Raw genomic sequence first — 23,954 nt, forward strand, 5'->3', positions numbered from 1 at the left:
CTGTCTTTCCAAAGACAAGGTGCCAGAACGAAGTACATTTCCTGAATCCCATTAGATAAGACTGTTTATCAGTGGGATCCGGACAATTCACTTTGCTTGATCTCACTGGAGATATTTACCTTGCCTTTTATCACATCTACCTTTGCATAAATTTTTACCTTGGTTTTCTGTAATTGTCTTAAATAAAACTTTTGTCTTCCCATTCAACTGTAATCATCTTTGCATTGCTTAGTTAGAGGTAACTCCTTGCTCTTCTTTAAAAATTCAGCATTTAGGTGGATTTCCCCCCCCCCCCTGTTTCTTTTGTTTGCTTTTTCCATTTCTTCAGCTATTTTCAAATTGACCAATTTAGTGTGACTTAAATAAAATTGCTTCAAGATACAGACCTGGCTAAGTGGTTACCTGTCATTTGGAAGGAAAATGGACGAAATGCTCTTCTCAATTCTTTTTAATTTCCCACTTGCATTTGCTATCATGGACAATAGCATTTTATTTTTTTGATTGACGTGAATTATGTGGAGACATTGATTCTAACAATGGTTATATTCTTGCTTTACTCATTTGTCCCATCATAAAGTTTTAGGAAATTATTGTTCTTCTCCATTAGAGTTATGATACAGCTAATTGCAGGGCAATAGAATTTGTTTACCAGTTAGTTATAGAGACAATGACAGTACTACATCTCTCTGTTCATCCTTCAATGCACCCAGCTGGTTTTCCTTGCTAATAGATGCCTTCAAGTGTCTTCAAATGACTTCAAGTGTCTGTCTTGGGTTGAAAGCTAATGCCATACAGAAATGTGCCTGGAAGTTTCCTATCGTTGTAAAATATGTTTCCATTTTCCAAACCTATTCTTGAGATGCTTAAGACTTTATTTCAATTTTCTCTTGTTGATGTTTTTCTAAGCTTAGTTGCTTGTGGCATCATTCGTATGGCTTTGTTCAATGTCTTTCTGTCACTTTCAAGGTTCCCTTGGGGAACATGGTGACTTACGCAGTTAGGACGCTGGGTTGGAGGTTAGCAAATGCATGTTCGAGACCCAGCTGCTGTGGGATGGGGTGAGCTCACGTCATTTATTCCAGTTCCTTGACAGCTAATCCTTTCAAACTGGAAACCCCTTAAAAAGTGCCTCCAACATGAATGGGAATGGTAGCTTCCCTTGTTGTCAGGGCCGGATTTTCCTATAGGCTAACTAGGCTTCAGCCTAGGGCCTCAAGAGGGACCTACATTCAAATTGTTAGCAAAATTAAAATTACATTTTCACTATAGGTGAAAGGGCCTCATAAGTGGAATAGCCTAGGGCCTCTTTTCATCTAAATCCGGCCCTGCTTGTTGTCCACATTTCCTAAAATGAATCTAGAACTTCAGATTAACTGATATATGGGAAGGCAACAGACACTGGCTATAGAACAGTTTTGAAGTCCAAGTTCCTTGAAAGTTCCTTAGCTACTTCATTAGTTCAAGTACAACTCACTCCATTGCAACGTTCTCTTGCCTTTTAAAAAGACATTTTGGAAATGAATTATATTTTATTAAATTGGCAGGGGGAAAGTTTTTCTTTCTTTTGCACCATGGTGGTAAAAAATTTAAGTAGACAAAATGTATTGATTTGTGTCAACCGAATCTACTAGGCATTATTCAATCAAAGTTAAACATTTTGCTGTTCCTGTTGATATAAATATGGATTTAACAATCAAGCACAGATTGGACCAATATCGTTGGCAGGCAACCAGTTTCTGCTAGTCATTAGGCAAAATTTCCTCATGATAAAACATGTTCAAAACATGGAATGACTTTCAGTTGTTACGAACGTGCAGAAACTGGATTGACAGATGTTAGAGATCTATAGATGTGGTTTGAATTTCCGAAATTCAGAATAGAGTTTACCTAAAATGACTTCTTAAATATTGTTTTAGGATTCAGTTCATACAGCATACTATGCTGCAGTGTGCTTTACTTGATATTGGCTTAGTGATATATGAAATCTGTTCCTATGATTTGTAGTCTAGAGAAATTGGCTGTCTATAACTATTTATTCAAAAGTAGAGTCAAACAAGCCATGGTTTAGTGTGGTGGGTGAACCTGACATGATTCTATTATCGTTATGACTTAGAAGAAATCCAATTGTGCTGTCATAAGCAAAAATATATTTTTTAAATTTTCTACTGAATAAAAAAATAAAGGCAATCTCTTACCTCCCATCTTAATTCCTTTACTCATTCTGGTTTTCTTTGTACCATACTTGTTTTTTTTCTTGTTTGTTTAACTTTTACCATAACATGAAAACATCAATTAAGCAGAAAAATTAAATTTGATTTCTATGCATGAATAAGAGACTAGCAAAAAAATTACATTAAAATAGAAAACAATTATAAATTGATTTCCCCCCCCCCTGATCTATGTCTCCTCTGTTATTAATTCTATAATGGAGAGATCTAAAAGGTTTTCAATCCAATTTTGACTTAAAAGCACAGAAAATGATTTCCAAAACCATAAATCAATATGTTTTCCTACAAATTAGGAAAGTAGAAAAAGAAGTATTGTTATCTTTTATTTAATTTTTTGTATTTTCAGATTGCAAGGACATATTCCAGAATAAGGCAATTGAATTAAAATTCTGATTTTAACACTGCATATATGTTATCACTGTCACCAGTTTAAAAGACAGAATTGTAATTAGGATCAGAATCTCTTGTAACATCAAATCATCTCTATCCTCCTGCTTTTGTTTAGGGATTTTTTGTGTGGTGTGTATGTGTTAGTTTTCAAAATACTTATATCAGGATGTCTTTTGGAAGATCAAAAGTACGGTGTAGAGTCTTCTATTCAAGGATGCAGTTGGGTGTTTAAGCAGAGTCTTCCACTGTATTTACATAATATAGTCTGACTCATGACCCCAATTAGAACTTAAATAGTTCACGTTAGGGTTGAGACTATATATGCTTTTATGACATTTACCACTGGAGTTTCTGTACTAGCTTGGGTATCATATTTTGTAATATTCTAAAATCTATTTTATTATACCAAGATTGTGCTATATTAGGGTATAAACTATGTAAATCAACACATGCATGGAAGAATAATTGTTGAGTCTAAGCAACTAATCTGGTTAAAATTCTGTAACTGTCACAATTTCCCTTACATTTTAAAAGAACAATTTTTTTCAAAAGCTATGAAAAATATTACTCCATGACACATATTACAGTTGTCCATTCTTAAGCACTTAGCCAAGAAGCGCTCCTGCTCTCTGAATGTGCAGAAGTACACACTAGATCAGGGGTGTCAAACTCAAGGCCCAGATCCAGATCCGACCCGTGGGGTGCTTAGAACTGGCCTGTGGGGATACCCTGGAAACAGTGAAGGACTGGCCCGTGATACCTCTGCCAGCAAAAATGGAGCTTGAGAGGGCCAGTGACAGAGGGTTGCAGGAGGCTGTCGCAGCCAAAAATGGAGCTTGCGAGCCTGTTTTCATTGGCAGAGCACTCAGGCCATCACAAGCGCCCTCGACAGGAATGACGTCAAGCTGGCCACTCCTATCGGGACCACGCCCACCCCGGTCCCCCGAGGTCAAACATAACTATGATGCGTCCCTCAATGAAATTGAGTTTGACACTCCTGCACTAGATGGAAAGGCTTTCCCGGCCACAATTGCCACTGCTTTCAAGTGTTGCATTTCCCTATAAGTCATATGTGAACCTATCAGAGACAAAATGATTAAGGCACATGCTGAATTATACAGAGAGAAATACGGCCCTCCGAACCCTTGATAACTCCATCCTGACTGTCTTACATTTGTATACCATGACATTCAGCAGTTTCACAAACAGGTCAAGGAATACCTTGAGACATTTGAACTAAAGCTTTCATCAGGCTTCGTTTGCTGTTTAGGCCTTTCACATTATCTAATGCCACAACTCAAATTTATTATAAGGGGATTTTTCAGCCCAAGGGCTGAATAGAACCAAGCACACTTCGCTATCCAAATGATAAGGTCTTAAGCAAAAACTTTTCTGCTTCTCTAGCCTATATATCTCAAAACTTGAACTTTTATTTTTCTGTATGGTCTGCCACACATAAAGGAAAGCACTAATTTTCTCTGATTGCAGCTATAAACCTAGAGTCATTCTTCCCCTTCCCTTGTCCCTTTTATACATACAGATGCATGCCAATATCTATCTTGCTTTCCCCTCATGGTAAAGGTAAAAGTTCCCCCACACATGCGTGCTAGTCATTTCTGGCTCTAGGGGGAAGTGTTCATCTCTGTTTCAAGGCCGAAGAGCCAGCACTGTCCAAAGACGTCTCTGTGGTCATGTGGTCGGCATGACTAAATGCCAAAGGCGCACAGAACGCTGTTACCTTCCCATCAAAGGTGGTCTCTATTTTTCTACTTGCATCTTTTACATGCTTTCAAACTGCTAGGTTGGCAGAGCCTGGGACAAGTAACGGGATCTCACTCCATTACATGGCACTAGGGATTCGAACCGCTGAACTGCCGACCTTCTGATCAACAAGCTCAATGTCTTAGCCACTGAACCACTGTGTCCCCTCATGAGAGTGCATCAACTCCAGCCTTGAACGCATCGAAGAAAATTGCAACAGCAATGCAAAGGCTTCTGGAAGAGGACATATCTTCTTCTCAAAGTCCCACCCATGGCTTTAATTTCGCTTCCTAGAGATGTAAAGCAAAGTCATTTTCTATCTTGGAATAGCTGTTACCAACTTTGTGACCCTCACTTGTGCAAAGCATACTAAAGGAAACAGGCATAATTGCATGCAAAAATCACTTCTCCCTGAAGCATTAAAACAGCTATGTCTTCTAGAAGGCTTAGCAAGTGGCTTCAGAGAATTTCTCCAATTGTCTATGCAAGTAACCATTCACAAAGATCAGTTATTTGGGAACTGATTAGGACTATACAATGCTTTGGATTACATTTAAAATAACTGTTGTGGCCCACCAGCGGCCTGCGCGGATCGTGGCTGATCCCGACGACGAGGAGGCTGATGTGAGGTCACGCCAGCAGCCTGCGCAGCCGGTGCTCACGTCGGACAGCGAGGAGGCTGAAGAGGATGTGGTGCCAGAGGCAGAGACTCAGCCAGGGCCTTCAGAACCTCCAGAGGCTCCTTCAAGTGGAGAGAGTAAAGTGGAGGAGCCTCTCCTCAATGCTCGAGCACGCCGGACTGCCAAAAGGCAGGAGTGGCTACTCAGGAGGAGGAGGTCTCCTCAAGAATAAAGTTATAATTGGATAATTGGCCACTCCCTTAGCCTATTTAAGTCGCATGCAGTTAGTAATCTTACTGGAAACAACAATTATTACAGAGCATTTTGGAGAGTGAGTGTCTTATCGTATCTTGTTTTCTGGGCTGGTTGCCAACCTTTGCTGGACTTTGTTTATTCTTGGTACATTATAACTTTGATAAGGACCGTTGGTGTGTGTCACAATCCTTGGGAATCCGGAGCTGGGGCAGAACAATAACAGAGTTGGAAGGGACCTTCCAACTGGTGGGATTCAAATAATTTAAGTGGTGGGATTCAAATAATTTAACAACCGGTTCTCTGCTAATAATGATTTCTTCCAATAACCAGTTCACCAAACTGTTCAGAAAGTTAACAACTGGTTCTCCTGAAGTGGTGCGAACTGACTGAATCCCACCACTGCTTGGAGGTCTTCAAGTCCAACCCCCTGCTTAGGCAGGAAAGCCTATACATTTCAGAAAAACATGAAGGGTGAGCATGTTTACCTTTGGTGAGCTGAGCAGAGCAGGTGGGGTGGATAGGCGACTGGCGAGGCAATTAGCTGGGCCGTGTGGCTAAGGCAACCTATATAGGGTAGGGGTAGGTGGGGCAAGCGGCGAGCGGACGACCAGGCAGGTGTGGGAGGGGCCAACCAGAGGCAATATTTACCAGTTCAGCGAACCAATTCAAATTGCCATTACTGGTTCGCCTGAACTGGTCCGAACCATCTGAATACCACATCTGCTTCTCTCCTTGATTAGTTTCCATCCATTACTTCTTGTCCTACCCTCAGGTGCTTTGGAGAATAACTTGACTCCCTCTTCTTTGTGGCAGCCCCTGAGATATTGGAACACTGCTATCATGTCACCTCTACTCCTTTTCATCAGACTAGACATACCCAGTTCCTGCAACCGTTCTTTATATGTTTTGATTCAAAGGCAAAAAAAAAAAGTGTGTGCATCTTTTTTCAAGATTATACAGCTACTTGCTGCTTTGCAATGAGGCGTTTGGTTTCAGAAGCTGAAGACGGATCAGTATGAGTGCCCTTCAAGAAATCTCTTGTTATTGAATCCAAAGCACTGCTGGCCTGTTTAGATTAGGTTGTGTCTTTTGGAACTGGCAATTGCTAATAGAATAAGAAACGAAAACAACAATAGCAGCAGCAATGAGCAAAAGTTATTTTTACAGTCTAAGAAGGAGTTTTATTTATCAAACTGTAGGGTTTTCCACATTGTTCCACTATAACGATAATATAAATAGAGACATTGGTATTATGCAAATGTAATAATACAGAGAAGTCCATTAAAAATCTTTGCTGGGCAAAAGTCTTAATCAACATACTATTGAAAGGAACTTTTCAATTTTTTTTTTCAGTTATATAGTTTGGTGTCAATTAAAAAATCAAAAATTCATAAATGTTTAATTATTAAAAATAATTTAAAAATAAAAATAATTAAATTCTTCTAGAAGCTGTCTTTATTTGAAGTATGTTCTTCATCTGAATCAATTAAAAATTCTTTAAATGTGTCCTCCATGAATTCATCTGGTCGTTTATAGTCAATTTTGTGTCTGTTTTCTTCCTACTTGCTCCCCGGGTTGTTACACGCAAACTGCAAGGTAAGCGAAACTTGGCAACTGTTTTTCCAAGAGAGGTTTCAGAGGCTGTAAATCAGACAGAAGTGATGCTGTTTTTCTCTTGCCCAGGGAAATGAATTTTCTGTCTCTTTTCCTTTAGAGAGCTGATATAGGCATTTCTGCATTAACGATTACACCAGACCGGGAAAACGTGGTCGATTTTACAACTCGCTACATGGACTACTCGGTGGGAGTCTTGCTGCAAAAGGCTGAAAAGACCATGGATATGTTTGCCTGTCTGGCACCGTTTGACCTCTCCCTCTGGGCTTGCATCGCTGGCACAGTACTGCTCGTCGGACTCTTGGTATATCTTCTCAACTGGCTTAATCCTCCACGTCTTCAGATGGGATCGATGACCTCCACAACCCTCTACAATTCCATGTGGTTTGTGTACGGATCCTTTGTGCAGCAAGGTAAGAAACGTATATGAATCTCATGACACAGTTGGTGGAATTCAAGTAGTCGTCGACTTACAACAGTTCATTTAGTGACCATTCGAAGTTACAATGGCACCAGTGGTGCAATTCAAATTCTTTTACTACCGGTTTTGTGGGCGTGGCTTGGTGGGCGTGGTTTGATGGGCATGGCAGGGGAAGGATACTGCAAAATCTCCATTCCCACCCCACTCCAGGAGAAGGATACTGCAAAATCCCCATTCCTGGGGGAAGGATATTGCAAAATTTCCATTCCCACCCCACTCCGGGGCCAGCCAGAGGTGGTATTTGCCAGTTCTCTGAACTACTCAAAATATCTGCTACCAGTTCTCCAGAACCTGTCAGAACCTGCTGAATAGCACCTCTGAATGGCACTGAAAAAAAGTTACATGACTAATTTTTACACCATTGCCTCATCACCATGGACATGCAATCAAAATTCTGACCCTTGGCAACTGACTCATGTTTATGACGGTTGCAGTGTCCTGCAACCCTTTTGCAACCTTTTTGCAACCTTCTGACGAGCAAAGGCAATGTGGAAACTAGATTCACTACAGAACCATGTTGCTAACTTAATAGCTGCAGTGATTCACTTAACAATTGGAGCAAGAAAAGTCATAAAATGGAGCAAAACTCACTTAATAAATATCTTACTTAACAACAGAAATTTTGAGCTCAGGTAGGCATGGTATGTAAACAATGAGTTGTTGAAGAACAAGAGCAAAATCTAAGTTATATTCTGCATTATTTCTGTGGGTAGGTCACCGCCTCCCCTATACAAACTTTTGATCTCCATAATTTCCTCAGTTATGAATCCCTTGAAATGAATGTGAAATACATACTACAATATCTTAACATTTTTCTTCCTAATTTTTAACATGTACCAACACCGCAATCAAACGTCCCTCTTCTTTTTCCTTTCCGTAACCAGAAATTTAGTATAGTTATTTCATCAGGATCTATTGTCTTGTTAGTTTGAACATATAGAAGAAGAATGAAAGTTACCTGAGACTCTATTCTCCCATGGACTGGTAAAACGTAATTAAAAGTACATATTGTCAACTTTCCTGTGATCGTAAATTCATGGAAAAATTTCCCATCCAATTCATGTCTTTAAGATAAAGCTTTTTCAGGCCATAGTTTTGTACAATTCAGTACATGAAAGTGGAGTTTTTCTGTTCAGTGGAGTTTTTCTGTTCTCTTTTCAAAGCCGATTTGTGGGATCTGTTAATACATTATTCATAGCATGAAGGGCACTCTTTGCTTAGACACAGTTAGAAACCAACCTCTTTGGCCTAAGCCATAGTAGAGCTTGTGGTTCTTACTTGACATGCATCTATCCTCTACTGACTTGTCTTGTTTCTACTCTACTTCTCTGAGACCCACTAAGTCTTCTCCTCACCTCATTTCTCTGTTCTCTCCAGCCTATGCCCACTATTCTCTTTTTTTTAAATTTTGGCTTGCATTTAATAACAAATTTCCTTCCTTCCTTCCTTCCTTCCTTCCTTCCTTCCTTCCTTCCTTCCTTCCTTCCTTCCTTCCTTCCTTCCTTCCTTCCTTCCTCCCTCCCTCCCTCCCTCCCTCCCTCCCTCCCTCCCTCCCGCTGAACACCATGTAAAGTTGAGCTCTGAAAATTAGTAAAAAAAAAAAAAAAGTAGAATAAGAACTTCAACTTTTCCTTTTTATAGTCAATGCAAGCATTTTATGCCAAAGACCTCTTATGCTTTCTAATCAAGCAATGTCATTGTTTGTTTCAGTGTCATCACCGATAGAGAGGCATTAATTCAGGTAAAATGTCAAGCATTACAAGTCCACAGAAAGATGGTAGCTTATCGTTAATCATTAAAAATAAAATGTAGATAATGGCTCTGCTTTCCACTCTCCTAATATTGCAGTAATTATCTCCAAATTATAAGAAAATTGGAAGATAATAGCCAGTATACTCAGTTCTCTTCTGGAAATAAAACTAGAATATCAACATTTGCTCTTTGAAAAGCCATCTCTTCGAATAGATAGGTCAATAAATAACAGAGAAGGGATCCATCTACTGTATATGCCAGTCAAAATCTCCTGAACTGGTTTCTGTGCAACGGAGATTCTCATTTATCACTTGCTTGAGATGGCTCTTTCTTCTCACTAAATTGCCTTTTGTAGTGCATCATAAATAGCCCTTATACCGACTGAGTGAACAGGTATAGACCATTCCAATCACACAATTCAACTGGCATTATTTAGTTACATTAGTTACCTTCTGCTCCTATTCTGCACGTTTGTTCAACTGAGCCACCAGAAGGAATATGGCAGAATAATAAGCAGGCAATGGCAGTGCTCAAAGAAAGAAATATGTGTTGTGTCTTATATAGCTATATATAACTTTGAACTGAGGATTCATTTTGGTGAAGAGTCTCTATTAAGTGCTGCAACCACCCACATTGGTCGAGTGGAAAGGAGTGGTTCCTGTCTGTGTGTGCATCAAAGATACTTCCATTGAAGGTAGCTTGACAATTTGCCTTCTCTATTAAAAGAAACAAACAAACAAACAGACTCTAGAAAGAGTGCAGAGAAGAGCAACAAAGATGATTAGGGGACTGGAGGCTAAAACATATGAAGAATGGTTGCAGGAACTGGGTATGTCTAGTTTAATGAAAAGAAGGACTAGGGGAGACATGATAGCAGTCTTCCAATATCTCAGGAGCTGCCACAAAAAAGAGGGAATCAAACTATTCTCCAAAGCACCTGAGGGTAATGACAAGAAGCAATGGATGGAAACTAATCAAGGAGAGAAGCAATCTAGAACTAAGGAGAACTTTCCTAACAGTTAAGAACAATTAATCAGTGGAACAACTTGCCTCCAGACGTTGTGAATACTCCAACACTGGAAGTTTTTAAGAAGAGATTGGACAACCATTTGTCTGAAGTGGTATAGGGTTTTCTGCCTAAACAGGGGGTTGGACTAGAAGACCTCCAAGGTCCCTTCCAACCCTGTTATTCTATTCTAAACAAAAAAAAACCACACACACAAAGCTGTCTCACAATCTGAACAGGCCTTTTAAATGTACAAAAATTAGAAACTTCCCTGTTTTGGAAGATATCTTCTGTAGTTTCTGTAAGGGTAATGGTTCTAATGTTTTCCATAATTGCTGAACACAACCTCATATTTACCAAAGAAAATTGCATCTCATTTTTAATATATATTCTATCACAGTCCTTTTGAGCCGAGCAGAATTAAGGAAGATGTATCTCCTTCAAACAGCTGAAAGGAAGACAAGCTTTCATTTGGGTGGAAAGAAAAGAACAATAATTTAATGGCGTTCATATTGAAATATATGAGTGTACAGAATGCTTGAATAATTAAGGCACAAAGGGCCTTGAATTCAAGTAGGGCAGCTCAGGAGATCCATTTATAATGTCAGCCTGCATTTCATATTCAATTTGAATCTAGCAAAAACTGCATGAGCAGAAGCCCAATTGTTTACTACTCTCAGTGAATTCAGAATTAGGATGAGGGGGAAATATGGTAATTCCCAGTGACAGATTGACTGGCTAGAAAGCTAAATCTAACTTCTGTGTTCATTCCTCACCTGCTTTCCATTCTGCAGAAGAAGTATGGGGGGGGGGGAGTTTATTTATTTTAGAATAACTAACCTTCTGTGATTAATTGTGATTGGCACATCTTAACCAAGGCAATACGGGAAGTTTTAAATATTGCCATGTTCATTTAAGAAATCACTGTCAACAACTGACTTCAAACATGACACAGTAGTAATTTCAGAACTGTACCTGAGTGTACATACGCTGAAAAGTGACAAACTACATGTGATTCTAGTGACTAAAGCACTATCAACCCACCCTCCCATTTTATTCCATATTATCAATGTATCTAAAAGTCTGCATCTTCCTTACTTTCAACCGACTGTCATTGCACAATCCTAAAAACGTATTCTCTCTTGAAAGCAGGAAACAGCTCGTTGAGAGTAAAAATACCCATATTTGGATTCAGCTAAAGTGTTGTGACCTAGGCTCACTTAGTCATTACAAGACACAATTAGTCCCAAACAAACCTATTTTATTGTAACAGCTGAGAATTACTTCACTCCCAGCATAGTGCAAATTAATTGCAAAACAAGTCTTTCAGAAGAAGTCCTTCGGGCCTATCACAAACCTTTATCTTCTTTGGCACCCTGCCAAAGGCCTTTCTTGGCAAAGCCCCACAAAGTTCAGAAACAAGAGATGCCAACTGGAAACAGATTTAGCAACGTTACTTTCCTACAAAGAGCCCAAGAGCCTTTGCTGCTCTTTTAAGCCTTATGGGAGGGGCCAATCATCTCCTGGCCTTCCTCTCGAGTTGTCCCTTTTGCTTTAGCTGCTCTTGCCTTCTGGCAGCTCTGTGCATGCATGCACTAGGAACAGGCTCCTCCTGTTCCTCTGCCTCTCTGCTGTCCAACTCTGAAGGCTCTGGAGTCTGCACATCATTCCCAGATGGCCCTGGCCCCATCTCTGCCTCTGACGCAGAGCCCTCATCTGGGCCTTCCCCAGACTTCAGGACTGGCCCATGATCCTCCCCAACCTCCTCACTGTCCAACTCCGCTGCCAGCTCCGCAGGCTGCTGGTGGACCACAACATAAAGGGGCAGTGTTCATTCGGAACATCAGAACACTGTTTCCACCTGTAACAGATTTTATATTTGGTTCAGCTCCATGTGTTCATGCTACATGGCAACAGCAGAGTTCACATGTAGATTTTTTTTGCAACTGGATTTCTAAACCTTTGAAATACAGTTTTCAGTCATTTTTTTTTAAAAGGTAGCTAGCATTGGAGACATTTCAGTTCTGATCAAATGTGCAGGATGAAAGCAGAAAACAAGAGCAATAGAAAAGGCCCTCTGTTTCACTAAACAAGAAGGTGACTGGAACATTATGCTGGCTGGCTGAATTTTATTTCTGATTGTCAGAAGAATAATTTGGGGTTCCAACTCGAGATGGGGTTGTGCAAGAATAAATAAAAATGTGATCCATAGAGTTGTAAGGAAAGAAGAAATATTTATTCCTTAAAGCAAAGCGTTTGCATTTAAGGGCAGCTGCAGAGAAATGGACTACAGCAACACAGTTAAATAGGGGAGCTCATCCTGGGTGTGAAAGTGTCTACATGCTGATTCTAGGGTGACACTTGAGGGGCATGAGCAGTGGTGGGATTCAGCCAGTTCGGGCTGGTTCGAGTGAACCTGTAGTTAAAATTGCTGGCTGGCTCTGCCCCTTCCCTCCCCGCCCCTTCCAGGAGTCCCCATGCACTCCATTTTGGCTCCCAGGTAAGTGCAGAGAGGCCTACTAAGCCGAAAATGGGGCACAGGAATGTGTGGTGCCCCCCCGTGCCCATTTTCATTCCTAGGAGGCTGCAGGGAGGCCAACTAAGCCCAAAACAGGACGCAGGGGGCTGTCCCCCTGCCACCCGTTTCACTCCCAGGGGGTACAGGAAGCCGAGTGCTGCCTGTTACACCCCCTGGCCACGTCCACCATGACCACGCCCACGCCCACCCAGCCGGTCATTAGGGCAGAGAACCAGTTGTTAAATTATTTGAATCCCACCACTGCCACATGAGTGTCTGTAGGTACGTGTCATCTATGATGTTTATTCTTGTGAAAATGCAGTTCCATTGGGAGACCTAATTTAATTAACTCTATTTGTGTTTACTGATCTTATCCTTTGATGTGTGGATTAGGAATGGGTAATTTATTTGGGGGTTTGAGGAAGTTTGAGTAAAATTTTTTCCTTCATTTGCTATTTTTGCTTTACTAATTTAGTTTCAGCTTGACTGACAATTATCTAGTGGAGACCCCGATTCTCGCTCCATTGTGAAGTCTGTTAATGTTTTAACAGACTTCACAGTATAACGAATAAAATATATTTTGATATAAAACCTCTCACGTAACATTTCTGAATCGCCTTGTCAGTTCACAGAAGGTATTCCAAACTACTAAAACCTACTGCATCCAAATTTAAATCAGTGGAAATCAGGCTTATAAGAAAACTGTTTAAAAGCAACTAATGGAATCGCTTCTTAATGTTCTTTTACAATAGTGTTCGGTAAGAACCTCTACTCCAAGCTGACTTTACAAATGGCCAAATTGCTTGTGTGAATTAATATTCTTGAGTTCAACCAAGGGGTGATTGGAACAGGCAAACCTCTCACTGATTGACAGTAACTGTCTGCACATTTTAAAACAAAAGAATCAGACACCGTGTGGCCTTATATAATGGCCTTTGCTATATACGTCTCCTTAAATTGCCACTTTCAAAGAAGATTGCAGTTAAGAGAGATCATTTCCACCGATGAATGAACTTGGCATTATTATCTACTAAAACGCTTTCCCTTGACAAAAGGAAAGAATGTTCATCTTATTTCTGTTTCCTTATTGCGCATGTCTTATTTTAATTGGTCCATATTTACAATCGTAAGTATGAGAAAGAATAAATAAGCACAAGATGTTAAAGTGCATATGATTGCATTGAAAAGTTTTGGTATTAAAAACAAACTCAGACTAGCAAATAGGTTTGCATTGTTCAATAATTTTTAAACCACCTTAAACGCTGAACATTCTTTAGAAAATCTAATGCAGGGGAAGCCCAAAGCTTTTGATTACTTGGGAGAATATTTGAATTTTGAGGTCACACTACAGTAGTGGCAAAAATTGTGGAAACCTTTTGGGAAAAGTGTATTTTTAAAAACCAGCTAATAACACCACTTATCAATGGAAAGATAATTTTACCAAGAATGTAATGCAATAACTTTTAGGAAGGATTTACTATAAGAATAGCAGTTACAGTATAAAGAAGAAAAGTGAAACACATAGAAAAAAATGAGATATACACCATGTCAGTTAATCCTTAGTTGGGTAACCTTTAGCATGAATTACGGCCTTACAACGTCTTCCCATGGAGTGAACCAAGTCTTTGAGTTCTGCAGCTGTTACAACGTGAAACCAAGATTGAAGGGTTGCTTCTATTAACTGGGTTTTATTGCTGGGTCACTTCTGACTAACAAGTTTCTTTAGTCGGCTCCTTAGATTTTCAATTGGGTTAAGGTCTGGACTATTCCCAGGCCATTCCAGCAGTGGAATAGGATTATCTTGAAACTCCAAAAAAAAAAAAGTGGTGTTATTAGCCATCAAAACTCAAAAATACACTTTTCCCAAAAGGTTTCCACAATTTTAGCCACTACTGTATGTTTTTTCTCCCAAAAGTATGTCACTCTGAGAATGGCAAATCTCAAAACAACAAAGAAAATGCATTGGTATGCTTGCTTCCCTTTTTTTAAAAAGAAAAAAAAAAGAGCTTATTTTTGTCTATTTTTTTTCCAAATAATAGGATAGGATCTATCTTGGACTAGAGACCAGATTATCAGGAGTGCCTGGTGCCTTCAGATTTGTTCTCCAAAGCACAGGCATGCATAGGAAGACAAATAGTAAGGTAGCATTTACCTTCAACATCTCACCTTAGATGTTTGCTAAGATCTTGCAAGTCCTGCCAAGTCATCCCAAGGAAAGGTAGAATTGTTTTAGGTCTCAAGGTGCTTTAGGTAAAGGCAAAGGTTCCCCTCGCACATATGTGCTAGACGTTCCTGACTCTAGGGGGCGGTGCTCATCTCCATTTCAAAACTGAAGAGCCAGCGCTGTCCAGCGACATCTCCGTGGTTATGTGGCCAGCATGACTAAACGCCAAAGGCGCACGGAATGTTGTTACCTTCCCACCACCAGTATTTTTCTACTTGCATTTTTTACGTGCTTTCGAACTGCTAGGTTGGCAGAAGCTGGGACAAGTAACGGGAGCTCACCCCGTTAACACGGCACTAGGGATTCGAACCGCTGAACTGCCAACCTTTCGATTGACAAGCTCAGCGTCCTAGCCAATGAGCCTTAGGGAAATGTTACCAGACACATTGGCATATTTAGGAACTCAGGGCCTAAAGTCAGAGAAATCTTTTTCAGTGTAAAACCATAGGCTAAACTAGCCCAACAGCCTGTCTTCTGTTGTGATTTTCAAATGGCTCTAGATACCCAGAAGCAGGCAAACACATCCAAAATACCTTCTTCGTCCTACAAAGGTTGAGTAAAAAGAGGAAAAAACCAGCAAAAAAAAAACAGTAAATTTTATAAACAGCTTTTATAAAGAGTTTGGTACTCACAACAGTTTATGCCTTTTAATAGCATTTGTTAAGTTGGGAAAAAGTGTTATTAAACTCCCTCTGAATATTTGCCACTGCAGACTAACATGGTTCTCTCACCACAGTAGATGTTATACATGTCCCTTTAGCAAAAGGACAAAGGAATGGACCTCTTTTTCAGCAGCAGTTTGTCTGATTGTTGTGCAGTACATATGGGTCTTTTCATCCCAGTATGTTGTTCCTGGAAGCCAGGCATTCAATCCCTTTGAATTTGTTGGAATTATTTCCAACAAATCATTTCCAAGCTCAGAGAAAGAAGGAAACATGGAGGCTGATTGGAAAGATGGTTTAATGATGAAGCAGAAGCACCAACCACGTGTGATTCTGGGCAGATGACCAAATGGAGTTGAGAGTGGAGGGGGGAATTATACCTTCTTTGGGCTTTGTATTTGAGCTTCCTGTTCCTGTGCAAGAACACATCCTTTAATATTTTATTGGCTGTTGTCAGATTCCTAGGGGAGTCATGTAGGGGTCATGTAGGGGTCATAGCTGGCTCTATAGGCAAAAGAGGAAATGCAAATCCTAGGTGTTTGTCTGAGCTAGGTTTGGTTGAAGCTTGGACTGCTCTGAGGGTGATGCAATAATTCCTATTGTGACATTAGCTTGTGTGAGCTAATTTTGTCAACCTCTGGCTTATTGTTATGAGATATTGTTTTATCTGAGTTCCCAGGTGAAGTTTGAACTGCTCTGGACCAGTGGTGGGTTTCAAAAATGTTTACTACCGGTTCTATGGGTGTGGCTTGGTGGGCGTGGCTTGGTAGACGTGACAGGAGAAGGATACTGAAAAATCTCCATTCCCTCGCCACTCCAGGGGAAGGATATTGTAAAATCTCCATTCCCTCTCCAATACAGGGGAAGGTTACTGCAAAATCCCCATTTCCTCCTGATCAGCTGGGACTTGGGAGGCAAAGAATAGATGGGAGCGGGGCCAGTCAGAATTTTTACTACCGGTTCTCCGAACTACTCAAAATTTCTGCTATCAGTTCTCCAGAACTGGTCAGAACCTGCTGAAACCCACCTCTGCTCTGGACTGCTTCTAATCCTACCATTCTGCCTTTCTTTCAAAATATCCTGTCTTGAATGGATTTCTAAAAGGTGGCCTCCTCAGTTTTTGCTTGGGGGGCAGCTTTCTGTCTCTAAAAAACCATGTTTCTCCATTTCTTGTTTAGGGAAATATAATATTCTGCTTTTTTTTAATATGTCTCAAAATATTTCATTCTTCTAAGAAGGGTGGGGGGCTTCCCACAAATTCATCTCATTTTTGTTATTTTTTATTTTATTTTAAACAAAACAAGAGGAAAAGAAATAGAAATGGTTAGGTGAGGCGTTCTTTGAGAATTCACAAGAGAAGCTCCTCCAAAGAACATTCCAATGCAGTGTTCATTTGCAAATCCATGTGGGGTCGATTTCCATCTTGTCATTTATTTCTGAGATGATTATCTGGCCACACAACAGTTAAATGATGATGCATGGCTTGTTATAATTCTTGGAAAGAAAGTTCCAACGGTTAAGGATGTTAAATAAATTACAGATAAAATGACCTTCTTGCCTGTATTTTTTTTTTTCCTCCCTGAAATACGCAGACATGACTTTGCATGCTTCTTGCAAGAGGAAGAAGTAATTTTGCAAAACCCAGGCAGGAGTCTGTCCATTTTTACCGTGAATTATTTTCCTCATTTCCCCCCCCCCCAGCTTTTTCTTCTGCAGAGGGAATAAAAGAAAAAGTGATAGCTTGTATTGCAGGAATTGTGATTTATAATATTCTTTGTTCTCCACATCCAGATGGAGTCTTTTCTTTAAACTCGATGAATATTAAAATATGTAGCATATTGATCTAAAACAGAAAGGAAAATTTTGGATGTCCTTGTCAATCCCATCTTACCGCTAATTAGCAGTAATTGAGATCAATCGGGTGTTTTATCAACTGATAACACACCATACTTTTGCCAGGCAAGAAAAGAAATAACTATAATTATTTCCCCCATACACACATATGGAAGAGTTCTATAGTGTTCTGACCTAGGCTTCCTGAGTCAGTAAAACACACGAGTAGTCCCAAAAACCTGTTTTTAACAGCTGTGAATTCTGTTCATTCACAGATGAGTCCCAAATAGTTGTAAAGAGTCCTTCGGGATAAGGCTGATAATCACCCACCTTTATCTCCCTTGACACACTGCCAAAGACCTAATTGGCAAAGCCACACAGAGTCCAGAATCAAACAGAGCTTAAGACTTTAAAGTAAACAGAATTAACAACGTTGCTTCCTGCAAAGGCCCACGTGCCTTTGCTCCTCTTTTAAGTCTTATGGAAGGGACCAATCTGGCAAATCTGCACTTGTGCACACTGGGAACAGGCTCCCCCTGTTCCTCTGCCTCGCTGAGGTCCGACTCTGGAGGCTCCGGAGGCAGCACATACTGTACCTCCCAGATGGCCCTTTCTCTGCCTCCGATGTAGAGCCCTTGTCCGAGCCTTCCCTAGACTCCAGGACTGCCCCATGTTCCTTCCCAACCTCCTCACTGTCCATCTCTGATGCCAGCTCCACAGGCCGCCGGCAGACCACAACATACAGGTATTTATTCAACCTCCCCCAAACAGGTCCTTGGAAAGCACCCCTGTTGTACAGGTCCGGATTACAAAAGTCACTGGATAACCGAGTCCAACAGGCACACACAAAATCCAGGAAAGCAGTCCAGGACTCAAACAGGCCAAAATACATGGCACATGCACACAGGGCACAGAACTGGGGATGTTGCTCCATCAATACTCAAGTCCTCAGGGTGGGGTTAAGTAGGCAATTCTGGTACAGCCCTTTATGAGAGGTGAGGTTGCCTCCTCATGAGTAGCCTAGCTGACTGGCATTGTGCCTGTCTTCTCTTTGCTCTACGTGTCATTGGAACAGGAGGAGGTATGGATTCCACTTCTACCTCATTGCTAATAGGCGGCAGCTGCTCCCAGTCCTCTCCTGGAGCCTCCTGGGCAATTTGCTGCAATTGCAGGTCACCTCCCTCAGCTGGTCATTCGTCTCATCAACCCAGCTAAGGCTGCTCCATCAGGCTGAGCCCCAATACTGACCATCTCAACTCCACCCTTTCTTCTGCAGATTCATTCTCAGCCTCCTCCATTGAACTTGCATCTGGAGAGGGATCTGGGGAAGATCCATGACACAATTCCAGTTTTCTGTGACTATTTAATTATTCTGTTGCTTTGCCATATAAAGCATGGCATGATCACAAAGGTTATATAGAGAATGTAGGGGGTGGAAATCTGCCAGAAATTTGATGAAAATTTCAAAATTCCCTTAATGCCCAGCTTTAGCTTTGGTTACTCCTTAATTCCTTGAATTAATTAATGGCTTAATTAATTCCTTGAATTAATTAATGGCTTAATTAATTCCTTGAATTAATTAATGGTTTGAAACTCAACATTAAGAAAACTAAGATCATGGCAAATGGCCCTCTCAATTCCTGGCATATAGATGGGGAAGAAATGGAGGTAGTGACAGATTTTATTTTCCTGGGCTCCAAGATCACCCCAGATAGGGATTGCAGCCAAGAAATTAAAAGACGCTTGCTCCTGGGGAGGAAAGCTATGGCAAATCTAGACAGCTTACTAAAAAGCAGAGACATCACTCTGCCAACAAAAGTGCGTATAGTCAAGGCTATGGTTTTCCCAGTTGCAATGTATGGCTGTGAAAGTTGGACCATAAGAAAGGCTGAGCGCCAAAGAATGGAGGCCTTTGAACTATGGTGCTGGAGAAGACTCCTGCGAGACCCTTGGACTGCAAGGCAATCAAACCGGTCAGTCCTAGAGGAGATCAACCCTGACTGCTCTTTAGAAGGCCAGATCCTGAAGATGAAATTCAAATACTTTGGCCACCTAATGAGAAGGAAAGTCTCACTGGAGAAGAGCCTAATGCTGGGAAAGATTGAAAGGGGCAAAAGAAGAAGGGGACGACAGAGAATGAAATGGCTGGATAGAGCCACTGAAGCAGTAGGCGTAAGCTTAAATGGACTCCAGAGGATGGTAGAGGACAGGAAGGCCTGGAGGAATGTTGTCCATAGGGACGCGATGGGTCAGACATGACTTAACAACTAACAAAGACAACTCCTTAATTCCAGGATTTTGCACTGGAAAATAACAGTAGTATGTCATTAAGAAAAAGATTTAAGGATTGGTTCTGTAGAATTCTGTTTCCATTTCTTTTATAAAACAGTATTGAGTTAATTATTGTAAACTAAGCCTCTTATGTGTATTTTACAGCTTTGATAAATGTGAGATTGGGCTCTTAATTTATGTCATAATGGTAGTCATTTTAAAATAGGATCCACAAAGGCAATTTATTTAGTTGCTAACAAATGAAGATGGATCATCTCGTCCCTTAGGTATCTGCCTAGTAATTAAGAGGAAGAGCGAATGTGTTCTTGAAGATACTAAACATTTATGTGTATGCATTTGTTTGTTTTAATATAAATATATTAGAATATTAGAATATAATATATATCCCACCCAACGTCTTTAAAATTTTAGACAGGCTGTAGTATATAAAATCTATAAAGCAATCATATGAAATAAAAATTAATGGCACTTTTAATACCCGTTACCATGATATAATCATCAAAAGCATAAAGATAGAATGTTCTGCCAGGTTATGGCTATTAAGACAGAAATTGTGATGGAATATTGTCGACATCCGCAGGAGGAAGGCAGTGCATTGCAGAGTAACAAAAGATAGCAGTTTACATGGAAGACAGAGAGTTAAGATGGCCCCCTCCTTAGTATGTGTTTAATGGTGCACATAACCTTCTTTAGTTTGGCAAAGATTTTTGCCTATAGGTGAGAAACAATAAAAGAAACTTCTCAGAAGAGTCTTAAAATTTTTACCTGGTTTTTGGAGCCTGACAGAACTGCATGGGTAAAAAGTAAAATCTTCCATTGTTTAAAGAGCAACAGCAATCCCAAAGGTGCTTTTTCAAGAGGCAACTGGACTTTCTGAGTTTGGGTTTTTTGTTTTTTTTTAAGACATTTCGCTTCTCATCCAAGAAGCTTCTTCAGCTCTTCAGATATACTACTCTTCGGAGCTGGAGAAGCTTCTTGGATGAGAAGAGAAACGTCTTGAAAGAAAAATCAGAACGACCAGTTGCCTCTTGAAAAAAGCGCCTTTGGGATAACCATGACCTGGATGACTAAGAATCTCCATAGACATTCAGCAACAGCAATATTGGCACTCCAAAGTTAGTGTGTCCTAACAGAGAAGGTATTTTCCCATGTCTCCACTCAGGGTGGCTCGAGTGGCTAAGACACTGAGCTTGTCGATCAGAAAGGTCGGCATTTCAGCGGTTCGAATCCCTAGTACAGGTCTCCTGCATGAGCAGGGGGTTGGACTAGATGACCTCCAAGGTCCCTTCCAACTCTGTTACTGTTACTGAAGATAGTGATATGGACGGTATATGATAAATAAATAAAAATGACGTATATCTTTCAACCGTAGGGTTCCACATAATAGGTACATACTGGGAGAGACATAATGCTTAAGCTGCAGCTTCTTTTGTATTTGCATTTATTAGTTTGTCAAACATGTACAAGATAGCAGGTATGAATATGAACATGGACATGAACGAGGGAAATGAAGACATATTAAATGGGGACAGTAGGACAGGGATGGTAGGCACGCTGGTGCGCTTATGCCCACCCCCTTTACGGACCTCTTAGGAATAGAGTGAGATCCATGGTAGACAGTTTAAGATTGAAGCTGTGAGGGTTAGAGGATGTAACAATGGACTCAGGCAGAGCATTCCAGGCGTTGACCACTCTGTTGCTGAAGTCATATTTTCTGCAATCGAGTTTGGAACGGTTTACCTTGAGTTTGTACTGATTGTTTGCCCATGTAGTATTGAGGTTGAAGCTGAAGAAGTCGTTGACAGGTAAAGACATTGTAGCAGATAATATTGTGTACTGTGCTTAGATCAGACCACAGGCGATGCAGTTCCAGATTGTCCAAGCCCAAAATTTCAAGTCTGGTGGCATAGGGAATTCTATTGTGAGTAGAGGAGTACTCTTCTTGTGAAGTACCTCTGGACCCGCTCAATCATATTAATGTCTGATATACAGTGTGGATTCCAGGCAGATGAACTGTATTCGAGAATTGGTCTGGCAAACGTTTTGTATGCCGTAGTTAGCAATACAATGTTACCAGAGAAAAAGCTTCACAAAATTAGGTTAACAACTCTTAATGCCTTTTTGACAATGCTGTTACAGTGGACTCTGGGGCTTACGTAGATCCTTTCAGATGAGTACTCCTAGGTTCTGTTTAATTTTCAACAATTGTGGATGTTCCCTGCAATACTCCAACCATTGTTTATCATAGTATGGATATTGTGCTTAAATTGTTCCTGTTCATGAAGGAGCTCAGCAGGTGGAACAGCTATAGTTGGCCAAATATATTCTGAGCCACCAACGTTACTTAGGTCTTCAATGATAGACATCAATCTAAGTGAACACAGAGCTTCCTGCTTCTTCAGGCAGAAATGGGGCTTATCCAGTTTGTAGACCTGTAAGAATGGTCCATTTTATCAAGATTCATTTCAAATTATCAATGATCATCCAGCCCAATACCAGTCCAATCATTTCACCTAGGATAGTAATGACAAAGTAATGACAGAGTTTGAGTATCATTCACATGAAGATGCCATCCGAACTTCAACCCCCTGATAGCTTTATTCAATGGACCTAACCCTGCATGTAAAAGTGAAACTATTGAGGAACTTTTACTTCAGTTTTACTTAATCGATTTAACAGGCTCCCATGTCCAAGAAAATTATCCTCCCGCCCCGATAAAAAGTCATCTTTCAGGGCAATCCAAGAATGTTGGTGATGAAAGTTATTGTGCTGATTGAAGAATAGTTCCTCAGGGATGTTCTCTTTAAGAGACTCTATGTAACTGTCTATTTTAAGGCAGAGACTATGCATCCTGATGTTATAGGGGATTTTCGACTCGCACCCTGTCAAACTCTTGATCTGAACAGTCAAGATTAAAAAAAAGGGCAAGTCTGCATGTGCCAAATCAGATAAAAGCAAGTGTTTTGTTCATATTCTTAGGCTTTGAAATTTTTTTTTAAAAAAAAACCAGCTATCAACTGCAGAGTTTACTGCAAAGGAGCTCCTGGAAAACCATTCTGTTGGATGGATCCTTGGCCTAAATAGTGGGGATAAAACTTTTGGCCTTCTTCAATATTGTATAGCAAGCACAACATGATGCTAAAGTAAACCAGGGCCCAAAGGCATTCCATTAATTTTTCTCTAAGATACTTCAGTAATCCTGACTAATATGCAGTGGTAGGATTCAACCGGTGTAACAACCGGTTCACTTCGTGTGTGCTTTGCAGTGCTAAAACTTACCTTCTACTGCAGCCCTGGTGAATAAAACAGCTGAGGCGCGGCAATCCGTTCTGCCATGCCGATCAGCTGGGCTTCAAACAAAAGAAATATAAGTCAGTATAGCGCAGGGGCGAGTGGGCAGGCCCAGCTGATCGTCCGAGCAAACCAGTTTGTTCTTAGCTGATCGTTGGAGCTACCGGTACACCCAAAGCGGTGCGAACCGGCTGAATCCCATCCCTGCTAATATGCCATTAGGGAACATGGAGAAAGATACATCAACAATGTGTCTGTCCTATCTTTCTGTCCCAATACCAGCTATATGTCCACAATATTGTCACCATAGCAGATAGATTTCCTTGCAGGAGTTAACAATGATTCTATTCTGAATTAATGAAGAATCCTCTATCCAGGTGGACAAAACTGGTAAGATCAATTCCATTTAGACCATTTACATATTCAGTCATTCACTGTTCAACGTACAAGAAATGGTGAATTGATATGGCAATATATAAGTGGAATAGATGGATGGAAGGAAGGAAGGAACAATATTCTCAAAAACAAAAGAATAACATTTATGAAATCTCTATTGGCAAATCAATAGAATCAAGATATTTTACTGTCCATTAAAACCTGTTTGTCTTAGCTTTTCCGTGGCCTTAGGGTGCTGGGTTATTATTTTGTTTCAGCTATTATTTTGTTCCTGTTACTATTTTCCTGACTTGGTTTTCTACTTTTAATATATTTTTAATGAATAAATTATAGCAATTTATTCAGTTTAACTTTTGAATTGGTGGTATTGTATCGCTTTTTTTACACATACTTTAAAAATTGGGTTATAAAGCAAACAAACAAATATCACAGTTTGAAAATCTTTAATTGTTCAGGGAGATATTTTTTTATATAAAAATAATGTTTTGGAAACAGGAAGGCAGCTTTTGGAGAATTTATTTATGACTTTCTTTCCTGTTTGCCCATGGAAAAACAGTAGGAAAATGGAGCTTCAAAATTTACTCCTTTGCTGTCAAAGTTTTATAGCCTGCTCTTAGGCAAGGTTCTTAGA

The 23,954-nt window shown here is 40.3% G+C and overlaps 1 protein-coding gene across 2 annotated transcripts in view; it reads left to right on the forward strand.

The window, feature by feature from the left end:
• GRID2 (glutamate ionotropic receptor delta type subunit 2) overlaps nt 1-23,954 on the forward strand; it is a 1,144,662-nt gene that overhangs the window by 917,392 nt on the left and 203,316 nt on the right. For both annotated transcript variants that reach the window (XM_034440485.3, XM_060686953.2), the window contains exon 11: nt 6,969-7,281. In XM_034440485.3, the coding sequence (XP_034296376.1) occupies nt 6,969-7,281 (313 nt within the window). The remainder of the gene's footprint in view (nt 1-6,968; nt 7,282-23,954) is intronic.

Source organism: Pantherophis guttatus, chromosome 8 (genome assembly GCF_059756535.1).
Source record: "Pantherophis guttatus breed Tessera chromosome 8, ASM5975653v1, whole genome shotgun sequence".
NCBI lineage: Eukaryota > Metazoa > Chordata > Lepidosauria > Squamata > Colubridae > Pantherophis > Pantherophis guttatus.